Here is an 18,064-nt window from a genome sequence, read left to right on the forward strand (position 1 = left end):
CCCCCAAACCCTTGGTGTTTTAATTAAAAAAAAATCTACATATCTACATCTTCACATGTATAACCCACTCCTCAGAGAACCTCAACTTGTTTTAAAGTGCAAACATGTCCTTGTCCTGCTGCACAAAACCAAGGACAGACTAGCTTTTGGGGAAGAAGAAAGGGGGTTATCAAAGCAAGGGTAATGGGTGCTCTGAGGTAAATGTCATTTCAGATCATCTGCTTATGCCTCTATCCTTCCCCTCTGATATTTTATTTTTAAAACAGCCTATGTGTTATGTGTGCTAAAATATTGTAAAGGGATCAGCTCTCCATCTCTGGAAGAGGACAGTCCCATTTGAAGCAGCATGTAGTAGTGACTTGGCTGAAAATGGGCCCATAGAAGAGCTTGTCAGTGGATTAAATACTGATGTAGATACAAGTCCTAGATGACTCATTTCATATAGGCCTCTCCAAGGTTTTCACCATTATTGATTACAAGAAAGCTTTGGACCTGAGGAAATCTAGCTTCAACTCAGTTCCAGCAGATTAACATTGTAGGTAAGTTATGCCTCTGCTTCAGYTTTTGAGGACCAGCTATGGCTCGTCTTGCATATATGTGAAGCTGACCGGYGTTCATTTGCCTGTGCTTTGGTAACACGTTAGCCGGTGCTGTAAGAGGAGAGAGGAAGGCTCAGTGCCTGCTGGAAGAAGTGCGGTGGTAGACGTCAGCATCCTTCTCCCAAATACGGTGTGCGGACATTGTCAGGTTGGGATACAGCACAACACAGTGCTGTGATTGTTATTACCTGTCTTTTCTCAAGGACCCGACTAAACCAGAAGGCTGCACTGAACGCAAGTAAAACTCCTGCCTCAGGACTTAGGTTTGTCCTAGAAAACTCAGGGCAATTCTACTCAAAACTGCAGGMGTTCCTTGTGACTCTGCAAGCTATGTGCTCCTGCAGCTTGCTTACTTCAAAATAACAACTGCCCTCCAAACTGGAGACAGCTTCAAAATTCCATACTTCTGGAAAAAGTTATGCGAAGGCAAGAAATGTATCAGTAACATGAGATGGCTGGGAAGGGATTAGTTGCTTCCCTTTTCTGATTTTTGTGTGCATGCATGTGTGTGGTTAATTTATGATATACTTAAAGGCCCCCAAAGTTTCTAATTTCTTTTAAATGTCCAGTGTAAAGATGATCTGGAATGTGCTGGAAGAATTTATAATGTCAGAAAACATGCTACCAAAAGAAGCAAGATATTTAATATTGAACACTGAATAGTGGAGGAATTTTTTAAGTGGTTCAAAATATGATGGTTGTCTGTTGGCATAACTTTAGTAACTCTGTGCTGGATTTTTAAGAACAATAATATTGTTCCTAGAGATGAGTGTATGATGGTTAAAAATGATACAGGGCATTAACCTGAAGTGGTCAGAAAGCTATGAAAATTCCAACATCACTCAACAAGAAGGAAAACTTAAGGGGGAGGGAAGCTTCTATTTGAAGTGTTGTAACTTGAATACAAAAGTAAGTATATTGATTTTGAATTCTCTTGTGTTTGTGGTTTTGACTAGATGGTATTAAACAATTTTACTGTACAAATGAATAAAGTCTAGATTTGTTATCACAAGTAATTTTTAATATGGTTTGTGACAAGCAATATCAAAGTTATCAACTCTCAAGCTTCATGTTCTGAAACCAGACTACTCTCAGCAACAAAAAAAGTTGTGCACTGATAAACATAGGAGGCATATTGTATTTTTTAATTAAATATGAAAACATGAGCTGTGTACATTATTTTTTCCCTAGAAAACACAGCAATTTCAAAAGTTTATCATAAAATATTTTCATGAAATGAGTGAACCAGCAAACACATGCACTTGTGTGCCTTCCCCCCTCCCAAGATAAACGTGATAGAGACATACGCAGATGTAAAAGTTAACAGAACAAGTGGCTTTTTGTTTTTGTTTGGTTCATTTTGGAAAGGATGGAATGTAACATTGTGCTCGACTTTCTATGTCACAACAAAAAATATTTGGTGCAATATTTTAACATTTTCTTTTTTAAGTTTCGATCTGGTGGAGAAAAATACCCTTTTAATAATAAAATATGTCTGTTCTTTTTAAAATTAATTTTTTTGCAGAAAATAATTTTGTAAACTGTAATTTCAAGGGCAAGGTAGGCGGTGTCATGTTAATGTCCCCCCTCCCCACTTAAAAAGGTGATTTGTTATCTGAAGCAAAACAGGAAAACACAAAAAAAGAGCGGAGCAGAGACTGCTTTGCAAAGAGAAAAGAAGGGTGTGTTGGACGGGGGAGAGGGGAGGGAGCGTGTGGTGGGACAGAAAAAAGTTAAAGGTCACTTTCGCCATAGAGCGCTGTGGAGAAGGACATGTAGTCCAGGGCACCGGGTACAGCATCATGGCCATGGTATGGTGCCATTCTGGCAATGCAATATTCAGCCTGATCTGGAGGCAGTTCCCGCCGTAATTCGTCCACAGTGATGTAGTTCTGCAAAGAGGACACAAGATAAAGTGATCGTTATTTTCACAAAACTGGCCTTCCTCAGGGGACAAACCGCTCCCTGCTCAACCAGGGCAGCAGGCAACAACCAGGGCCAGACCACTAGACCGATTAGTCTAGTATCACACACTCATAAGGAGTACTTTGGGCATACAGCTGGTGGGGAAACATAGTTACTCTCCCTACAGTTTGGCCAAGAAAGCGTATTTACAATAGTGAGAAATGTTTTAGTAGGAGAGATGCTGGCACACCTGAAGAGAAGACCTGGTGGGAAATAAGGAGAGCTGTTAGCATAAGGCTCCGTGCTTTCCTGATGGAAGAGATCTTGCTGAAGGCAAAYAGGAGGAAGCAGAAACTTCCATTTGGATCCAGGCCTCACTAGCAGGAGGTAACAGCTGTTCCTGCTGCTTGGTAGTTGCCATTCCCTCTCTTCAAAGCAAGGAAAAGGCTGTTCCCACAAGCACTGGTGCAGGCAGCAGACAAGGGAACACTTTTGATTCATTCCAGAGTTTTCCCAACAAGCCTTGCCTTTCACAGCAGATACTTTTAATAAGGAAATAAAATTACCAATGTAAATTTGGCTTTTGGAGATGGAATGAGCAGAGCAGAGGCTAGCTTGGCTCCTCTCCATTTCATGCAATAGGTAACAGTAGTTGCCTGTTTGCTAACCAGTATGTTGTCTTTAGCTAACTGACTCATGGGCTTTTGCAGTCTTCTGAATAGAGGTTCAGGTTTCAGAGCATCTCTCTCTCTCTCTCCATTGACTTTTTATTCTTTCACTCTTGTCTTTCAGTTTCATGATTGGAATGAGTAGGAGGTATTTTTTCTTCATAACGAAATACTGTCTGATTCATGCTACAGTCACTAGAGCATGTTAAACTGACAATCATATTAGATGTACTATACAGAGTAAACAAGTTAATAAATAAGACTGTAACAAAAGAACATTTATTTCTTCGGTGTTTTTAGCTTATCACAATAATCTGGAATCTTCCACTCTTGCAAGACAATAGGACCGACTTCGGTCACATGTAATGCCTAAATGAAAGGTGGGTAGCAGGGGTTTCCACATTAGAGATTATGATAAAATTATTAGTGAAACATAGAAACCTGTCCTGGAATTAAGGATAATTCATTACAAGCTGAGAAATGATATCCCATATTTCAAGTGAGAGGAATAAAACCATTACCAGCTACGGAAATATTTTAATATTAGATACACATATTATTTGTTCAATTGCTTAAAAAAAACAGTGGCTATTATACAAGAAAAAGAAGACTATTTTAGTATCAACTAGTTCCACTGATGATGCAAATTGAAAAAATTAATATTTTATCCTCATCTTGTAGTTTTCCTATTTTTGATCCATTTCTATGACTAAAAGATGCTCCTTTAAAATCATATTATTACTAGCAGATATAGCATATCCTCAACAAAAACCTAGTGTTGATTGTACAACCACTGATAGAGACACACGTACATCTGAGAAAGCTCATCTCAAGTTTGCAGCTGTCAGTAATTAATAGCTTTTCAAGACTAATCAAGAACCATCTGTTGAATTTGCTAACACATTTTAAAATAACCAATCACAACCAAGCTCTTAATTAAATATTTTAAGCAAGAGTGGGTAACATAGTCCTGACTGACAGCTGAATGGGACTTTGAGGTGCCTTGGCAGGCTACAATTAACCCACACTTTAGCCTTACAACTTCTTCAGCATTGCACAGTGTTCCTGTGAAAACCCTCCATGCACCAGCGCTCTCCTTGACGCCCTTCCTCTGAGACAGAAGGGCAGAGGGGAAGCAGGAGCGGGGCAGGTTAGAAAGGTGGGTGCAGAGGCATACCTTGTCTCCGGCCAGGATCTTGAAGGAAGCCATAACCTGGTCAGCAGTGTCTGTATCTGCTGTTTCCCGGGACATGAAGTCAATGAAGGCCTGGAACGTCACTACTCCCATACGATTAGGGTCAACGATGCTCATGATGCGGGCAAACTCTGCCTCTCCCTGGAGAACAAGAGAGTCATATAAGCCTGGACACTTAGGCAGCAATGCTATAAGGGTGGAGAGAAATGGTTCAGCAGCATACCTCACGGCTAGGAAAAAACAGCCAAATAGAAATTATTTCAATCTTTCATCTTTTATTAGGATTTTTTTTTWAAAGCTGGCTGTTCGGTAAAAATACTTGCTACTCATTTGTCCTTCAGAAAAAAGTATTTTCAGCTATGCCCTAGGATAACATACAGCTCCATCTAGCTCTGGGATAATGGCCCTATCAGAGAACAGTATCATACAAAATTCAGGAGGAGATGTGAGTTTCTCTATAATACATGTCATGCCAGATGTCTGTGGCAACATTTGAAGACCTGCATTCCTCAAATCCTTTTACTTCTGTTTACTAAAGGAGAACTCTACTGTTCTTTTCAGCTGCCAAAAAAGATTCCACCAGGAGGAACCTCTCCAGGACTTTCAATAATATCTAGTTCATTTTTACTAGATAGGCTTTGGAAAGAAGGACTTACATATTTGGAAAGGGCCAGGGAAGAAGCCTTTACAGGAAAGGTCCTACAGAGAAGCTTGCTACAGAAGCCAAAACCTTGCAGCGCATTTTTCTGTTTTTGTTTCCTCTCCCTCCATATAGACAGAAGATCATTAGTTCTCATCTGTGGAATTTCTTCCTCCCCAGTGGAAGGTGGAGGGGAGAACAGAGCTGAGCCTTCTCCTAAGAACAGGCTCTTCCAATAGATCTATATCGCTATACCTGCAAGAGCAATATGCGCATGAGAGCTTGGGATTTCTAATCAGATGTTAGTATGGTCTGGCACGCTATACTGAGCTGATGAACTGGATACAGATGGATACTGCTTTGCCTGACATGAGGAGCAACGGTRCTGAGGGTACAAATGAACCTTTTCACACCATGCTCTTGTCCTGCCCTACGATGAGCCTCAGTCTCTGGGTGAAGCTCTTATTACAGTTACTGTCCCTCTCGAGGAACCCCATATTACTGCTCTGAACACACAGTTACTCTGGCCTGGGAAAAGCTGCGGGGAGGACGAGTGGAACTTGAATCTAGTTACATGAACAGGAAGGAGAGATGTGATGTGAAATAAATGGCAGGAATGAGAAGAGCAGCATTTGAGTGTATTCAGRTATCAGGCTCTGTATACTTCCAGATGAATTCCACTGATACTTAGGGAAGTTATGTGTTGCTGTGCAGAGTGCACATACCAATATGAAAAAGATTATTGTTTTCTTTCCACTTGCAGTTATGCAGTTTGATAAATATAATTCTTATTCCAAATACACAGGAATTAGACAATGATTTCCCATTTTTTTCCCTTCAGCTACTGCTGCAAGACAAGAATTTTACATATACAACTAATATTAGGTTTAACTTCAACTTCTGATAATGCTGGAAAATAAGGCTGCATTTACCTTGATTCACTACACATTCTCCCTTCCCCTTTGAAGGAGACTACATGAATCACTTTGAACAGGAGCGACAGAGGGCTCTACATTACCATATTGTAACCCATGGAGATAAGGCAGGCTCGGAAATCTTCACAATCCATCATACCAGTCTTCTTCTACAGGGAATGATGCAAAGATGGAAAAAGCCAAGAGAGAAAATGGAGACCAGTCCAGGGAGACATGAACCCACAGGAGACATTACAAAGAATGAGTTTGAGGGAGGAGGAGATGGAAGAAAGGATAAACGGGACAATGGAAAACAATACAACAAAGGTAGTTCGTGAAACCATGAAGATGCAAAGATGTTTTTGGACATGGAATAGTTTTCACACATGGAATATATTGAAGATAAAAAAGAGAAATTAAGAGATCAACCAAGACAGATTTACCAATGGAGAAGAAAAGGAGCATTACGTGACACAGAAGTAAATGGAATAGTTTGAAGACGTAAAAGGAATTTTCCCAAGACAAACAATTAGGGAGTTAAGGAGGAGCAGATACCAAAACACATTTAAAGAGAAAGGAGTATAGAAAAGTGATGTATACAGTCAGACACAACAGCAATGACAAATGGATTACGACAAACAAGAAAAGAAAGGAAAAAACTGTTATTTCTTCATAGTTTAATATCTGGCTGTGTTCACCACTAGCATTCAGTACCTGTGCATCGTTTCCAATATCGTAACCCAAGCTGATGAGACAGGCTTTGAATTCCTCAGGGCCAAGTGTGCCGGAGTGGTCCTGGTTATGCGGTGTGCCAGGCAGCAGGACATGCAGTGCCAGTGGGGTGATGGTGTGGGGCAGAAGGAAGGGAGACACAGAGAAGATTGGAGGGCGGTGGAAAGACAACAAACAGGTGCACCATGCAGTGGGTGAAAGGAGAGGGAGGGAGAGGAGGAATGACATGCAGATAGAAAGACAGAGAAGAAAAATAAAAAAGTGCACAACGTTAGATAACACAATGACATTTCAAGATGCGCTAAAAATGCTCTTGGAACAGTTGCTTTTTAGAGAGCTCATCGTATCTTCTGAGCATTTGAATGACAAAAACAGTTGACGCTTGGAGGCCTCAAGAATCTCCATTTCCTAAGTAAATTAATTGCGTCACTGCTCATTATCCATAGTGGCAGAAGCCCTGTGTTTCACTAGTAACCCAGAGTGCAGGAAGCAGGCAGAGGCAGTGGGAAGCATTGCCTTATTCTTCTAGTCAAAGATCCCACCAAAGGAGCAGGCTAGGGCATTTGTCTGGCAATGCTCCCAAGGAAGCTTAGCTGTCAGAGCATCCCAGGAACAGAGAAGGAAAAACAGCTGAAGCTCAGGGGAGCAGTGCTCTCGCTGTATTTATGAGACTTGTATATGAGGCAAAGCTTTGACTGGCAAAGCTATTTGAAGTGTTCAGCTCTGAAAACAGCATCGCTGTACAGCACAGCACAACTCAGCTCCACAGCTGCTCTTCCCTTCCCTGCTCATCCCCCTTCCCCCAATGTTTGAATGTGCCCATAATCACAAACTGCACACAGGAATTGAGAGTCCTCATTTTCCCTGAATTTTAGCTCAGGATCAGCTGGAAGCACTGCAGAACCCCCACCTGCAGTTACCACCTCTGGCCAGAGAAAGGAAGCTACAGACAGAATCGTAGGACCAATTGCAAGTGACCTTCCTCAAACAATCAGCTTCTAAAACCAGTGTTAAAGCTTCATAACTCAAATTCACAGCTGAAGTTGAAAAAGTCATTTTCTCTCCGCATTACCATTAGGATTATTGTAGAGCAAGGGGCAAATGACATGAAGGTCAAAACAGAAAATCTACAGGACTCTCAGGGTCCCTCTGCTAAGAAGCCATGGCTTTCGTTATCCTTGGGCAGCTTGTGAAGGGCTGAAATGGCCAGTGTTCAACAATCTGAAAGAGTCACCAATATCTGAGAGAGCATGCTGTAGCCATATTCTCCGGAGACCTTTCTAACAGTGTGGCTGGTACAGCAAGTAGTGGGAGCAACCTACATCTGCATCATTGACTTGGTACCTCTACAGGCTGCTGGTGGATTTCCAGGCAACACTGAACATAAAAGAGTCTGGAGAACCAGTTCTGAGATGGTTTCAGGCTAGGGGGACCATCTCTGACTCCCTGCACGACATCCTTATAACATCCTTGCRATTTGGGTGGTAGAGGGATGCCAGCTGATGCCCTCTCAATGTAGAAGGAAGAGCTGCAGGCAGAGTGGCAAATGAGGGGAGGAAGATTTCCGTTACGGAATTCTTTTCTTTATGCACTTGTTAGCGCCGTGGTATGTATTTCTGCAGTGAAGCAAGGCAGGCTTTACTTTACAGCTTATCTACATCATGCAATGCTGTGCTGTGTATGGATCCTCCTGTTTACTCCATACAAGAGTAATGCTAGTTTCTGCCCCTGCTGAGAACCTTATGCATCTATACTATTGCAGGATCTGAGGCTACATCAGGCCCTTCTTCAGTACAGATTTATGTGATGATATGGACAACAGGTGCTCCAAAGGATTTTATAAATCAAAATAATAATCTGCTCTCTGAAAAAACAGGGGCAAAAAACTCATTTCCTTCAAACTTTCTCATACTTCAGCTGAGTCAGGAAGCTTCACACTTCAGTTACACTTCCTCTCCCAGACTAATGATTGCTTGGCAGTCTCCACAGAAACAACTGCTCCATAGGAGTGACACTTCTAAGAATGAAACATCTTCTATTGATCCAGTTTTATCACAGTTACTGTTTGTTTTTTACTGCACTGTGGAGCCCTTGTAGCTTACCACACTGCAGTCAGCACCAACTTACCCTGTCAAAATGATTGAAAGAAGCCCGGAACTCATTCATCTGTTCCTGGCTGATTCCTTTGGCATCACGGGTCAGAATCTGGTTTTCTACTTCGTTGATGGTTCTAGCAATTGTTGTTAGTAGCTGCTCCCAACCAACTCGAATATGCTGGAAAAGAGGACAAGACAAATTTTAAATTAAAAATAGATCTTCTGCATCTGGCACCCTTGGATCTAATGTGTTACTTGCTGCAGATTAAATGATACTGGTGGCCAAGGCAGGAGAAGTCCATTTGCTCAGAAAAGCTTCCTTCTCATCTGCAGTGTGAGTCAACAGGATGTACAAAATCTGGATTTTGACTGAAAAAATATTTAGGATGCTAGTTCCTGCCTGCAAGAAAGTCTTGGTCCTACTGCAAAGCTCCTTTGCCTTGTCAGAGCAGAACACTGGGGGCCTTTAATGCAAATGAAAATCAAACACAGCATTTCTAGCRCATAGTTGGGCAGAAAACTCTCCCTACAAGAACCAAGAAAAAAACCCACAGTCCTTGGAAGACACTGTTGCATCAGCCACATTGCTCCACTGCCTCTGCTGTTGCTTAGTGGAGAGTTGGCCAAAAACCAAAAGGCAGGTTTCAAAGCCTGTCTGTGTTCTGCTGGACTCACGATGAACTCAGATTACTTCTAAGAAATCTCACGTTGTCAACAGAAAGCCAGACTCTGATTTTAAAAATCTTTTGTTGTATTTTTTTTTCTGCCAGGCTTTAGCAGCTCAACACCACCAGCACTCCCCTAGTCTCTCTAATCCTAGCTGATAGGCTGCCACAATCTAGTGGCAGAAGTGGGACTAGTCAATTTTTCAAGCAATACTGTTGATCTTATTTAGTTAATTTCTATCATTTGTATTTGGGAGTACAGGGGACTAGGTTGGCCAGAAGTACAGCAAGGCAGAAAAGACATTCAGGGACATGTTTTTGCAAGCTTAGTCATTATGTCTAGTTACCTCCATAGTGTAGTTGGTGTGCTTGTTGTCAAAGATAAGTGCCTCCTGGATCTGCTGGTGGTCTCCCTCCAATTGGTCGATCTTTGGTTTGTAATTCACAATGCTTTTCTCATACTGCCGCAAGTGGTTGAGCTGGTCCTCCAGGGTCCCATGCATCTCTATCGAAATACGGCCGATCTCCTACATCAGCAAAGTCAAAGTGTTGGACCCCATTAGAAGGACAAGCGTCAGCATGCCTRGCACTAACTGCAGCTATTTCACCCTCACACAGGATGACATGACATGGTGCAGAAATATATAGCTCTGTAAGTCAGTGAATCCCTATCCCTTTCTAGCAATTAAGGATTTGGCTTGCTACATTACTAGCCTATGGACTGCAGTTTCCTTCTTCTGCATCCTTATATTAGGCACATCTCATGTGCCAAATTCCATTTGGAGACTGTTCAGGGCTCTGTTGAAATATTTGCTGAATGCTCAGCTCATCTAAGGTTATTGCTCTGTGACCTTTTCCCGTCTTTAACCAGGAAATACAGACACAAGACACCTGGTCCAGTAGAATTGCCCCCCTGCCTTCAGAAGTAACCAAGTGTGAGCCCAGTGATGTGAGAACTTTGCAAAGACCTATTCAGAGCACTGTCAATAAACTCAGAGGAATAACCTACTTGGGCGACAAACATCTTCCCTGATCATATGTCCCATCTGTGCTGCAATTTCATACTCCAAAAATGGATTGTGGGGGCAAAACTGACTTGATCATGTCTTGCCAGGATCACATGTAGCATAGGAGTGGAACAAATGTCAATCCCTTCTCCCTTACTGAAGCCGAGGGATAAAAGACGAAGACTGGCCACATGCTCTCCGGATAGCTAAGGCAGTAGTGGGCTTGGAGGACAGATAGRGAACAGGCCAGCATTTCCCTCTTCCTTAGCAAAGAAAGATTTTCCATTAAGTCTCCTTTAAAAGGCTGCTGCTGTTCAACTAATGTTGTGCATTTTATCATTACAGATTTAGACTTATGGCCCTTTTTCCTGATGCCTTTTCCTGGTGCTGTCTGACATATAGATTTATTTCCATAATTGCTCACTCCTTTACAGCTCCTGCCATCAATAATAGCTTCATATTTTCCCATCTCATCAACTCCAGTTACTTTAATTCAAACCTTACCTAAAAAGAAAAGATCTCCCTTAAAAATGTTTCTCTTCTGCTGATGTTTAATCTGCTAGTCATACTTTTTTGTCACGCATATCCAGACTATTGCTATTAAAGCAACAAAATATGTTGCTGTTGTGGTGTTTTAAATTTCTGCATATAAACACCACTYTATTCAAATACCAGTGCTCCCCATTTAAAATTTTTTTTCCCTCTCTGTACTAAAGAGTTAGGGAGAGAAAAACACATGCACTTGGGTAACCAGTATCAATCTTAAGGTTCTCCATACTTTCTATGAAAGTTTCTCTTGCTATAAGCTGAAGAAAAAATGACCACTATAGTGGTCAAAAAGGCCCAGAGTACCAATGAAGGTCACAAAGGAAAACAGAATGTTTTGAAATGAGCAAAACACTACCTCCATCTTGGTCTGGATCCAGGGTCCAATGACATTGGCCTGTGCACCAAACTGTTTACGAAGTCGTTCGTTTTGCTGCTGGCGAGCATGTTCTTCCATCAAGGCCTGATCCCTTCGGGGAACCAGTTGCCGCACCTACAGCAAAAAGCAAGAAACAGTGCATTTTATACAAAGAAAGGCACATATATAATAAATACAAAAATAGATGCATGGAAGAAAGGAGTGAGTGTATTTACTGTCATAAGCTGTCATAAGGTTTTGGCCTTGGCRGCAAGGCTCATGCAGTGTGGATCCCATCTGCTGAGGGATGAATGGTGCAATCTCATCTCAGGTCATGAAACACCAAAAGAAGCTGCCATCCACTAGCYGGGTTTTTGGTGGTTCACATTAATGCCTGTGTTCATATCTCTTTGTTTTGGTGGTAAGAACCATCAGCACAGTTGGTATGGAGTGTTTAGTTGCGCTTTTAGCATTAGAGCAAAGAAAGTCTACTGGCTTGTAGACATAAAACATCTGAAGGGCGGAACGGTGGACAAGGATACTGATTCCCATGCCATATTTGCTTGTTGGGTCAACTAAGGACTGAAAATCCTACAGCTTTTAATTTAGCATCTTTCACAGTGAAAATAGCAAGCAAAAGAGATCTGACACTCAGGCATTTATATTAAAGATCTCTTCCACTTTCCAAGCACCAGGTATTATTCAAGCTGAAAACAAATGACAAGCATGCAAAAGCTCAACATTAAGCATGAGAGGACAACTGACAGAAAACAATCCACTTCCTGGGTCCCAGCAACTGAGCAGCAGCCTCCTCCCACACTAACTGCAAGGCTGGAAAGAACTCACGTGTTCCCATTTGCCGTTGATCTCTTGTGGGGTAATTGTGGTGTAAGGATTTGTTCCGGCCATGTTGACATGGTATGTCTGGACAATCTTTGAGACTTCATTGTGAATTCCCAGGATGGCCTGTCGCTCCTTGTCGGCATCTGGCAACGTGGCTTTGAACTGCTCATGGGCAGTGGTCAATCCCTGCAGAAGGAAGGCAGCAGCAAAGGCAGAGTAACAAGAGCATTAGTCATTGAAGGGCCTCCTCAGTAAACATATCCCTATAGATGTGACTGCAAATGCTCACATATTCTCAGGATACAAAACAGGCTATTCTAATATACCTTTCAGGTTCTCCCAAGCATTCTACACAGTAGAATTTAAGTAGTTAAATGAAGTGAAGTCTCATTCTATCTTTGTTTCTGYCCCATGTTGACCAGTGACAGAGATGATACTCTCAAACATGGTGGAACAATTCCTGCTCATAAATTAGGGTGAGCTAATTCTCCAGCAGTGAGAGAAACTGTTCAACRACAATAATGTGTGTCAGCCCCTCTGGGAAGAAGATCTGATTAGTCACATTACTTTATAGCAGCTATATCTCACTAGTCTAAATGGGCTATGTTTTTCTTCTCCTGCTAGGAATGTAGTAGTTCTACATCTAAATGATTCCAGTTGAGTACAGGAGTCTGTAGATCTAGTCTGGTCAGAGGCAGTTAGAATTAGGGGAAGRTCTTCCAGCCTACAGCAAACTCACATATGCAACATGTGCTCCTGCTGCTGAAAACGGCTCCCTCTCCCTGMACACAACTGGCCCTTTTTGTTCCCCTTATTGCTGTGGTGCCTGGACTGTGATCCAAGGACTGATGGTGAGGGCACAGTTGCTGGTAGTTTGTGGACAGCTGACAAGCCAGTTGGTCCTGGCTCATTTCCCACTGCTTCTACAGGCCTTTAAGGTATTTAATCCCATAAGCCTGGAAGATAAAGACTAGGGAAGCAAATGCAGGGGAAAAGACAGCAAAAGGARTGGGGGACAGAAAGGCATGTGCAGGGATAAAGGAGGGAACAGTGTAGACAAAAGAGGGAATAAAAGTAAACCATATGATTGACCACTCTCCTAAGACATAAACGCTGTTAACTACTTTTGTAAAATTGCTTCCTTACATGGTGACTAACTATTTTGCAGCTGCTGCAGTGGCCATAGASATGTAATGTAAGTCTAGCAGGCTGGGAAAGATACTGCAAACAGTCACAAATAGATAATGCAAGTGTTTATAAGTGATGTTCAGATTTGGTCTGTGTTATGAAAAAATTTATGAACCCTTTTGTCCAGGAAGAAAGGGTGGAAGTAGCAAGTAGCAGCTCACGAACCGCTCATACTGAGATAAAGCTATTTCACCACCTCTCATCCACCTTGGCTGCCTTGTGTCCCCTGCTGGTATCCCATTCACTGCCTCATTGATGGCTGTGCTGCTTTCTGCCACTCCTGCAAAGAGCTGATCAGGTATTGACAAACTCTGATGAAGTCCTCAAAGAGCACAATGTCAGGAGGAAATTATGGCAATAGTACAGGAACTGGTAAGAACAAGATCCTGGTTCKTCATCTCAGCAAGCTGAATCCAAATGAATACTTATATTCTTTTCATGAACCCATCAACTAGGAGAAATAGAAATCCCCACTGGCACCCAGGGAAGGGTAGTCTATGCTCTCAAAGATTTGAAAATTACCTGTAGATATCTCAAATTCTTTTGTAACACCCTTTCAAAGGCAGGAAAACTGAGATTAGTGTCTCAGTTTTTACCTGTTAAGAGCGAGGAAGCCTTTGGCTTCAAATGGCAATCCACCAGCAAAGTAGAGAATCCTGATTTCTCCAYGATCAGCACTGAAACGCAGTCGGCAGCTCAATGACTGCCCTCATGGCACATCGCAAACGATCAGGACATGACGTTGCATGGGACAACTTCCAGAATCCAAGAGCAGCATTAAGCCTTGCTCATTTGGATTTAAAAAATCTCAGACTCTGAAAGATCCTCTCAGCTTTCARGGTCTCATGAGTCAGACTGCTGTCACATTAAAAATTCACATTCAGTTCTCTATTTCAGCTAGGATGGTTTGAGCACATCTCACTTCTATTCAGATCGAGTTTTTTGGAAGAAATCAACCAAAAAACCCATACTACTTTTGTTTCTCTTGCTAAGGCTCACTTGCAAGAGCAGAAGGACCAACACATGACCTACAAACCTGGCACCACCAGGAACCCAGAAGACCCTGATGAMCTCTCTCTACCCCAGCCTACCCAGTGTGGACTGCTCTGTACCTGGATCTCCTCAATGGTGTGAACAATGAACGTGTCCTGCAGATCCTCCATGGCCCCTTCCATCCAGTTATTGAAAGGGGCAGCTCGTTTGGCATATTCCAGGTACAACTGATCAATTGTTTCCAGTAGCTTCTCTGTCCTCTGGGCATGCCCCCAAAAAGAAAGAAAAAACAAGAAAAACATTTAGAGTAGAGTCATCACACAGATACGTGCGTTGTCTGAGCTGCTCTTTCCTGTCAGACCTCCCCTGTGCTCCCAGAAGGGCACTACAGTAAAAGTCTCTCTGTGATTAAGAGATTACACATAGGATTTCGCTCTCTTGGAGGGAAAAAATATGAGGTCTTTTAAAATGAAGTAAAACAAGGACAGTCTTTTCATGCAGAACAAAATTACAAAACACAAAAAAGTGGAAAAAATTCAATAGCTTGAGCAAACGAATGTCACCATAACTAGGCTGGAAGGGTAGAGGCAGAATATACTGAAATATAGCCYTGGTTTACAGTCTGGGATATTCTAGGAGTGGACGAAAGAGTTGGATGTTCTTGCCTAGTGCAGCCTGCTTCTTGCAAATGACCTGCCAATGTGCTCCTAAGGGTCCAACCAGTAATATGTCTCACCTCCAAGGCTTCTCTGCGTTTCTGGGTTAAKGCACCCAGATTATCCCACTGATCACAGATCTTCTGGCACCTGGCATTGACACTTGGTGAATCGTAATAGTCCAGCTCACTATGATAGGTGGGGGAGGAAAAGAACAAAAAGTCAAATAAGGACCTTCTGGAGAAAAAAGAGAAATCAAGTATGAATTTTTTATTAGCCTTGAGGACAGAAGCAAACAAAGCACTCACAATCTCTGAGCGTGAACCAGGAAAACCACAGAGTCTAGCTTTGGGGACACCATAGGTTAAAGCACATCAGACAACATAGAACAGGAAGAAAAACAACCACCACCCAAGGCCTCTCTACAAACAGTTGTGCTAGCTGCCTGAAGGGAATAGTTGGGCACTGGGGAAGGGCTACAGACTTCTGCTCAAGYTGGAAATCAGCAGACTGTGAGCAGAGCAACAAGCCCCTGTATTCTGCTTGAGAACATYGCTCGGGTTAACTACCTGAATCTTGCATCTCAGGAAAACGAGCAGCAAGGGTTTCATTATAAATGCAAAGAAACCACCTAAGATTGTTCTAAGAGTTGCAGAGTACAGGTGGCAACCTTTGGGTGGTAAGGAACAGCCTAAGTGCACAATCCATTCATTTATTAGACCTATCATGGAATTACAGTGTAGGTTTCTCTCCTGTATCCCAGAGAGTGTGCTTTGCCTGGGCTGTCTAAGGCTCAGCACTCGTGAAAGAAGGACTGGTAAGAGTATGGGCACGGCAAGTGCATGGGGTAAATTTAAACTAAGGGTCTTGTATTTGTGCTCTTGGGTCTGCACATGGTCAAAGAGGGAGAAGACTGCAGGCAGACAGAGACAAGCCAGGCTTCAAGGTGTCAGCCCTGAAGGAGATGATGGAATAACTTGCTGAGCTACTGAGTGACTCTCAGCAATTTGATGAACATTGTTTTAAGCAGTAGTGCAGGTTTAAACAGTTCTGTCCTGTCTCTCCCAGTCACATTTCTTCCCACCACTATTTTGCCCTCCTCAAGTGTGTAGGCACAACTGTTGGTAGAATTTTGTGGTAAATTAGTCAGAAAAATGATTTGGGCTAAAAACCCAGTTTTTCTTAGCTGGATTTTTAATCCAGATTAGTTCCTTGACATACTCTGCTGCAGAACCAGCACTGCTGCTGAAAGAACTGCTTTTGAAAGCACAACCTGTAATGTGCCTGTGTTGGACCACTGGTCCTAGGGACCCAGCCCTGAACATGCCTGGCACGGGCAGCCCCAGCGGCTTCCTCCAGATCCTTGTCATCTCCCTGGCAGTGAATCTGTGGTGGAAAGAAAGGCTCAGCAGCCCTGTCTTTTCAGGACATAGCCTCTTTGCTGACATAGAAGATGGCTTTTGGGAACCCAGCAGAGCCTTCTGTTCTCACCACCCTGAAAGAGATCACCTCTCCCCTAGCCTTCCCTGTTGCTATTAGAGCTGCAGCTGTTTTGACTAGCTTGTGGCATGTGCTCTAGAAAGTGGCAGGTCAGCTAATGCTTGCTGACAAGCCAGCCTTGGTTTTAATCTTACTGAGATGGAGGATCACCTTGAACCCTCCTCCTGTTCCAAGGTCAATCCTCCAGCGGACAAGGGAACAATTCTGTAAATCTGTGCTGGTAAAGGAGATAATAATCTTGATCCAATAATCCTGATTTTTAAAATGAAAAACAGTCCTGCAGCCCAAGAGTACTGATTTTAATCCAGGCGCTGTATCTGGCTTAAGATAGGCCAATATGATTTTTTTTTCTTTAAAAATAGGAAACATAGTCAAAGCCAAGTTGTTCAGACTGATTTTGCCAAGTAACACGCATGGCTTCAAAATTTCTCTCTGCATGATGTAGTGGCCAGCCCTTTACCTGCCTCCCAGTCCTAGGAACCAGTCTCCTGCACTGAAGAGACTCCATTTCTGCTGGTAACCCCTGCATCACTCCTCACTCCTGGAAATGGAGCTGGGTGCAGATTTCCATGGGAGGAAGAAGGGAGGGAACAGACTCACTGTGAGGACCTCCTGGACCTCCGCTTGACCGGAGTCCAGATGGTGCAGGACTCTTGCGACAAAGGGCCTGAGATGGTGGCAGAGGCCACAGAGAGCTAAAACCACTGAAGACTTTCACTGCCAGAATAAGCAGGACATGCTCTATAAAAGAACTAGGGGCCTCTGGAGTGCCTGCCTCCACTGTTTCCTCCTGTTTCTGGAAAAGTATGGCAGTGTCACAACTCTGAAACCTAGCAGAGGCCAGAGCAGGGTCAAACTCTTTAAGAAGGATTCACAGCAGCACAGTGAGCTGGAAGAAGATGGAAACTTGGCTCGAGAACACAATTCTGCCTCCCCCTCGTCAGCACCCACGATTCACTCGTACTCTGGCCTGCTCTTCTGGTGTGCCCGGACACTGGAGAGCAGTATCCTAGATACTGTTTGGAAACACAGGGACTTCCCAACATTTTTGCATGGTGATRGATTTACAGCTCTCCAGAGGGTAGAAAGCAAAGCTGATTAAGTCCCCCTAGCCCTGAGGATCGGATGCGCGTTAGGGTGCCATACTTCAGCTCTTGTGCAATAGCAGCAATCTGTTCTACACGGTCTTGGTGCGCAGCCAGGTCACTCTCAAAGGCCTCGTGTTTCTTCAGCAGAGCCTTTATCTCTGAGAGTGTAGCAATTTCGTAATCCTTCTGCTGCAACATCGCTTCTTTACCTGGGGAGGGAGCCAAAGGACAGTTGAATGAAGGACAGGCCAAAGCACCTCAGAGCCAGTTCCCCCAGACCGAGGCAATCCCAGAGATCTTCTAAAGGGCAACTGCCCTGCTCCAAACATCCCATCTGAGGCTTGCCCTGATGCATGCTAGCATAGAGATGCACAATCCTCACTCTGAAATCACTGTTTGCCTGTGAGAACAGAGACATGCAAATAGTGCAGCTCAAGCCAGGGCTGTCACAGACTATACTGGACTCCTCTC

General features: G+C 43.1%; 1 protein-coding gene across 1 annotated transcript in view; it reads right to left on the reverse strand.

Annotated features, from left to right (window-relative positions):
• Positions 1 to 1,598: 1,598 nt before the first annotated feature.
• ACTN1 (actinin alpha 1) overlaps positions 1,599 to 18,064 on the reverse strand; it is a 50,587-nt gene continuing 34,121 nt past the window's right edge. The window contains exons 12-21 of the mRNA XM_085323355.1: positions 17,652 to 17,802; positions 15,086 to 15,194; positions 14,469 to 14,609; positions 12,172 to 12,354; positions 11,326 to 11,460; positions 9,762 to 9,941; positions 8,781 to 8,927; positions 6,026 to 6,091; positions 4,350 to 4,508; positions 1,599 to 2,491 (exon numbers count right to left, since the gene is read on the reverse strand). Coding sequence (XP_085179481.1) covers positions 2,333 to 2,491; positions 4,350 to 4,508; positions 6,026 to 6,091; positions 8,781 to 8,927; positions 9,762 to 9,941; positions 11,326 to 11,460; positions 12,172 to 12,354; positions 14,469 to 14,609; positions 15,086 to 15,194; positions 17,652 to 17,802 — 1,430 coding nt within the window. The 3' untranslated portion in view covers positions 1,599 to 2,332. The remainder of the gene's footprint in view (positions 2,492 to 4,349; positions 4,509 to 6,025; positions 6,092 to 8,780; positions 8,928 to 9,761; positions 9,942 to 11,325; positions 11,461 to 12,171; positions 12,355 to 14,468; positions 14,610 to 15,085; positions 15,195 to 17,651; positions 17,803 to 18,064) is intronic.

This window comes from Rhea americana, unplaced genomic scaffold (genome assembly GCF_003343005.1).
Source record: "Rhea americana isolate MKP2758 unplaced genomic scaffold, rheAme1 scaffold_84, whole genome shotgun sequence".
Lineage (NCBI taxonomy): Eukaryota > Metazoa > Chordata > Aves > Rheiformes > Rheidae > Rhea > Rhea americana.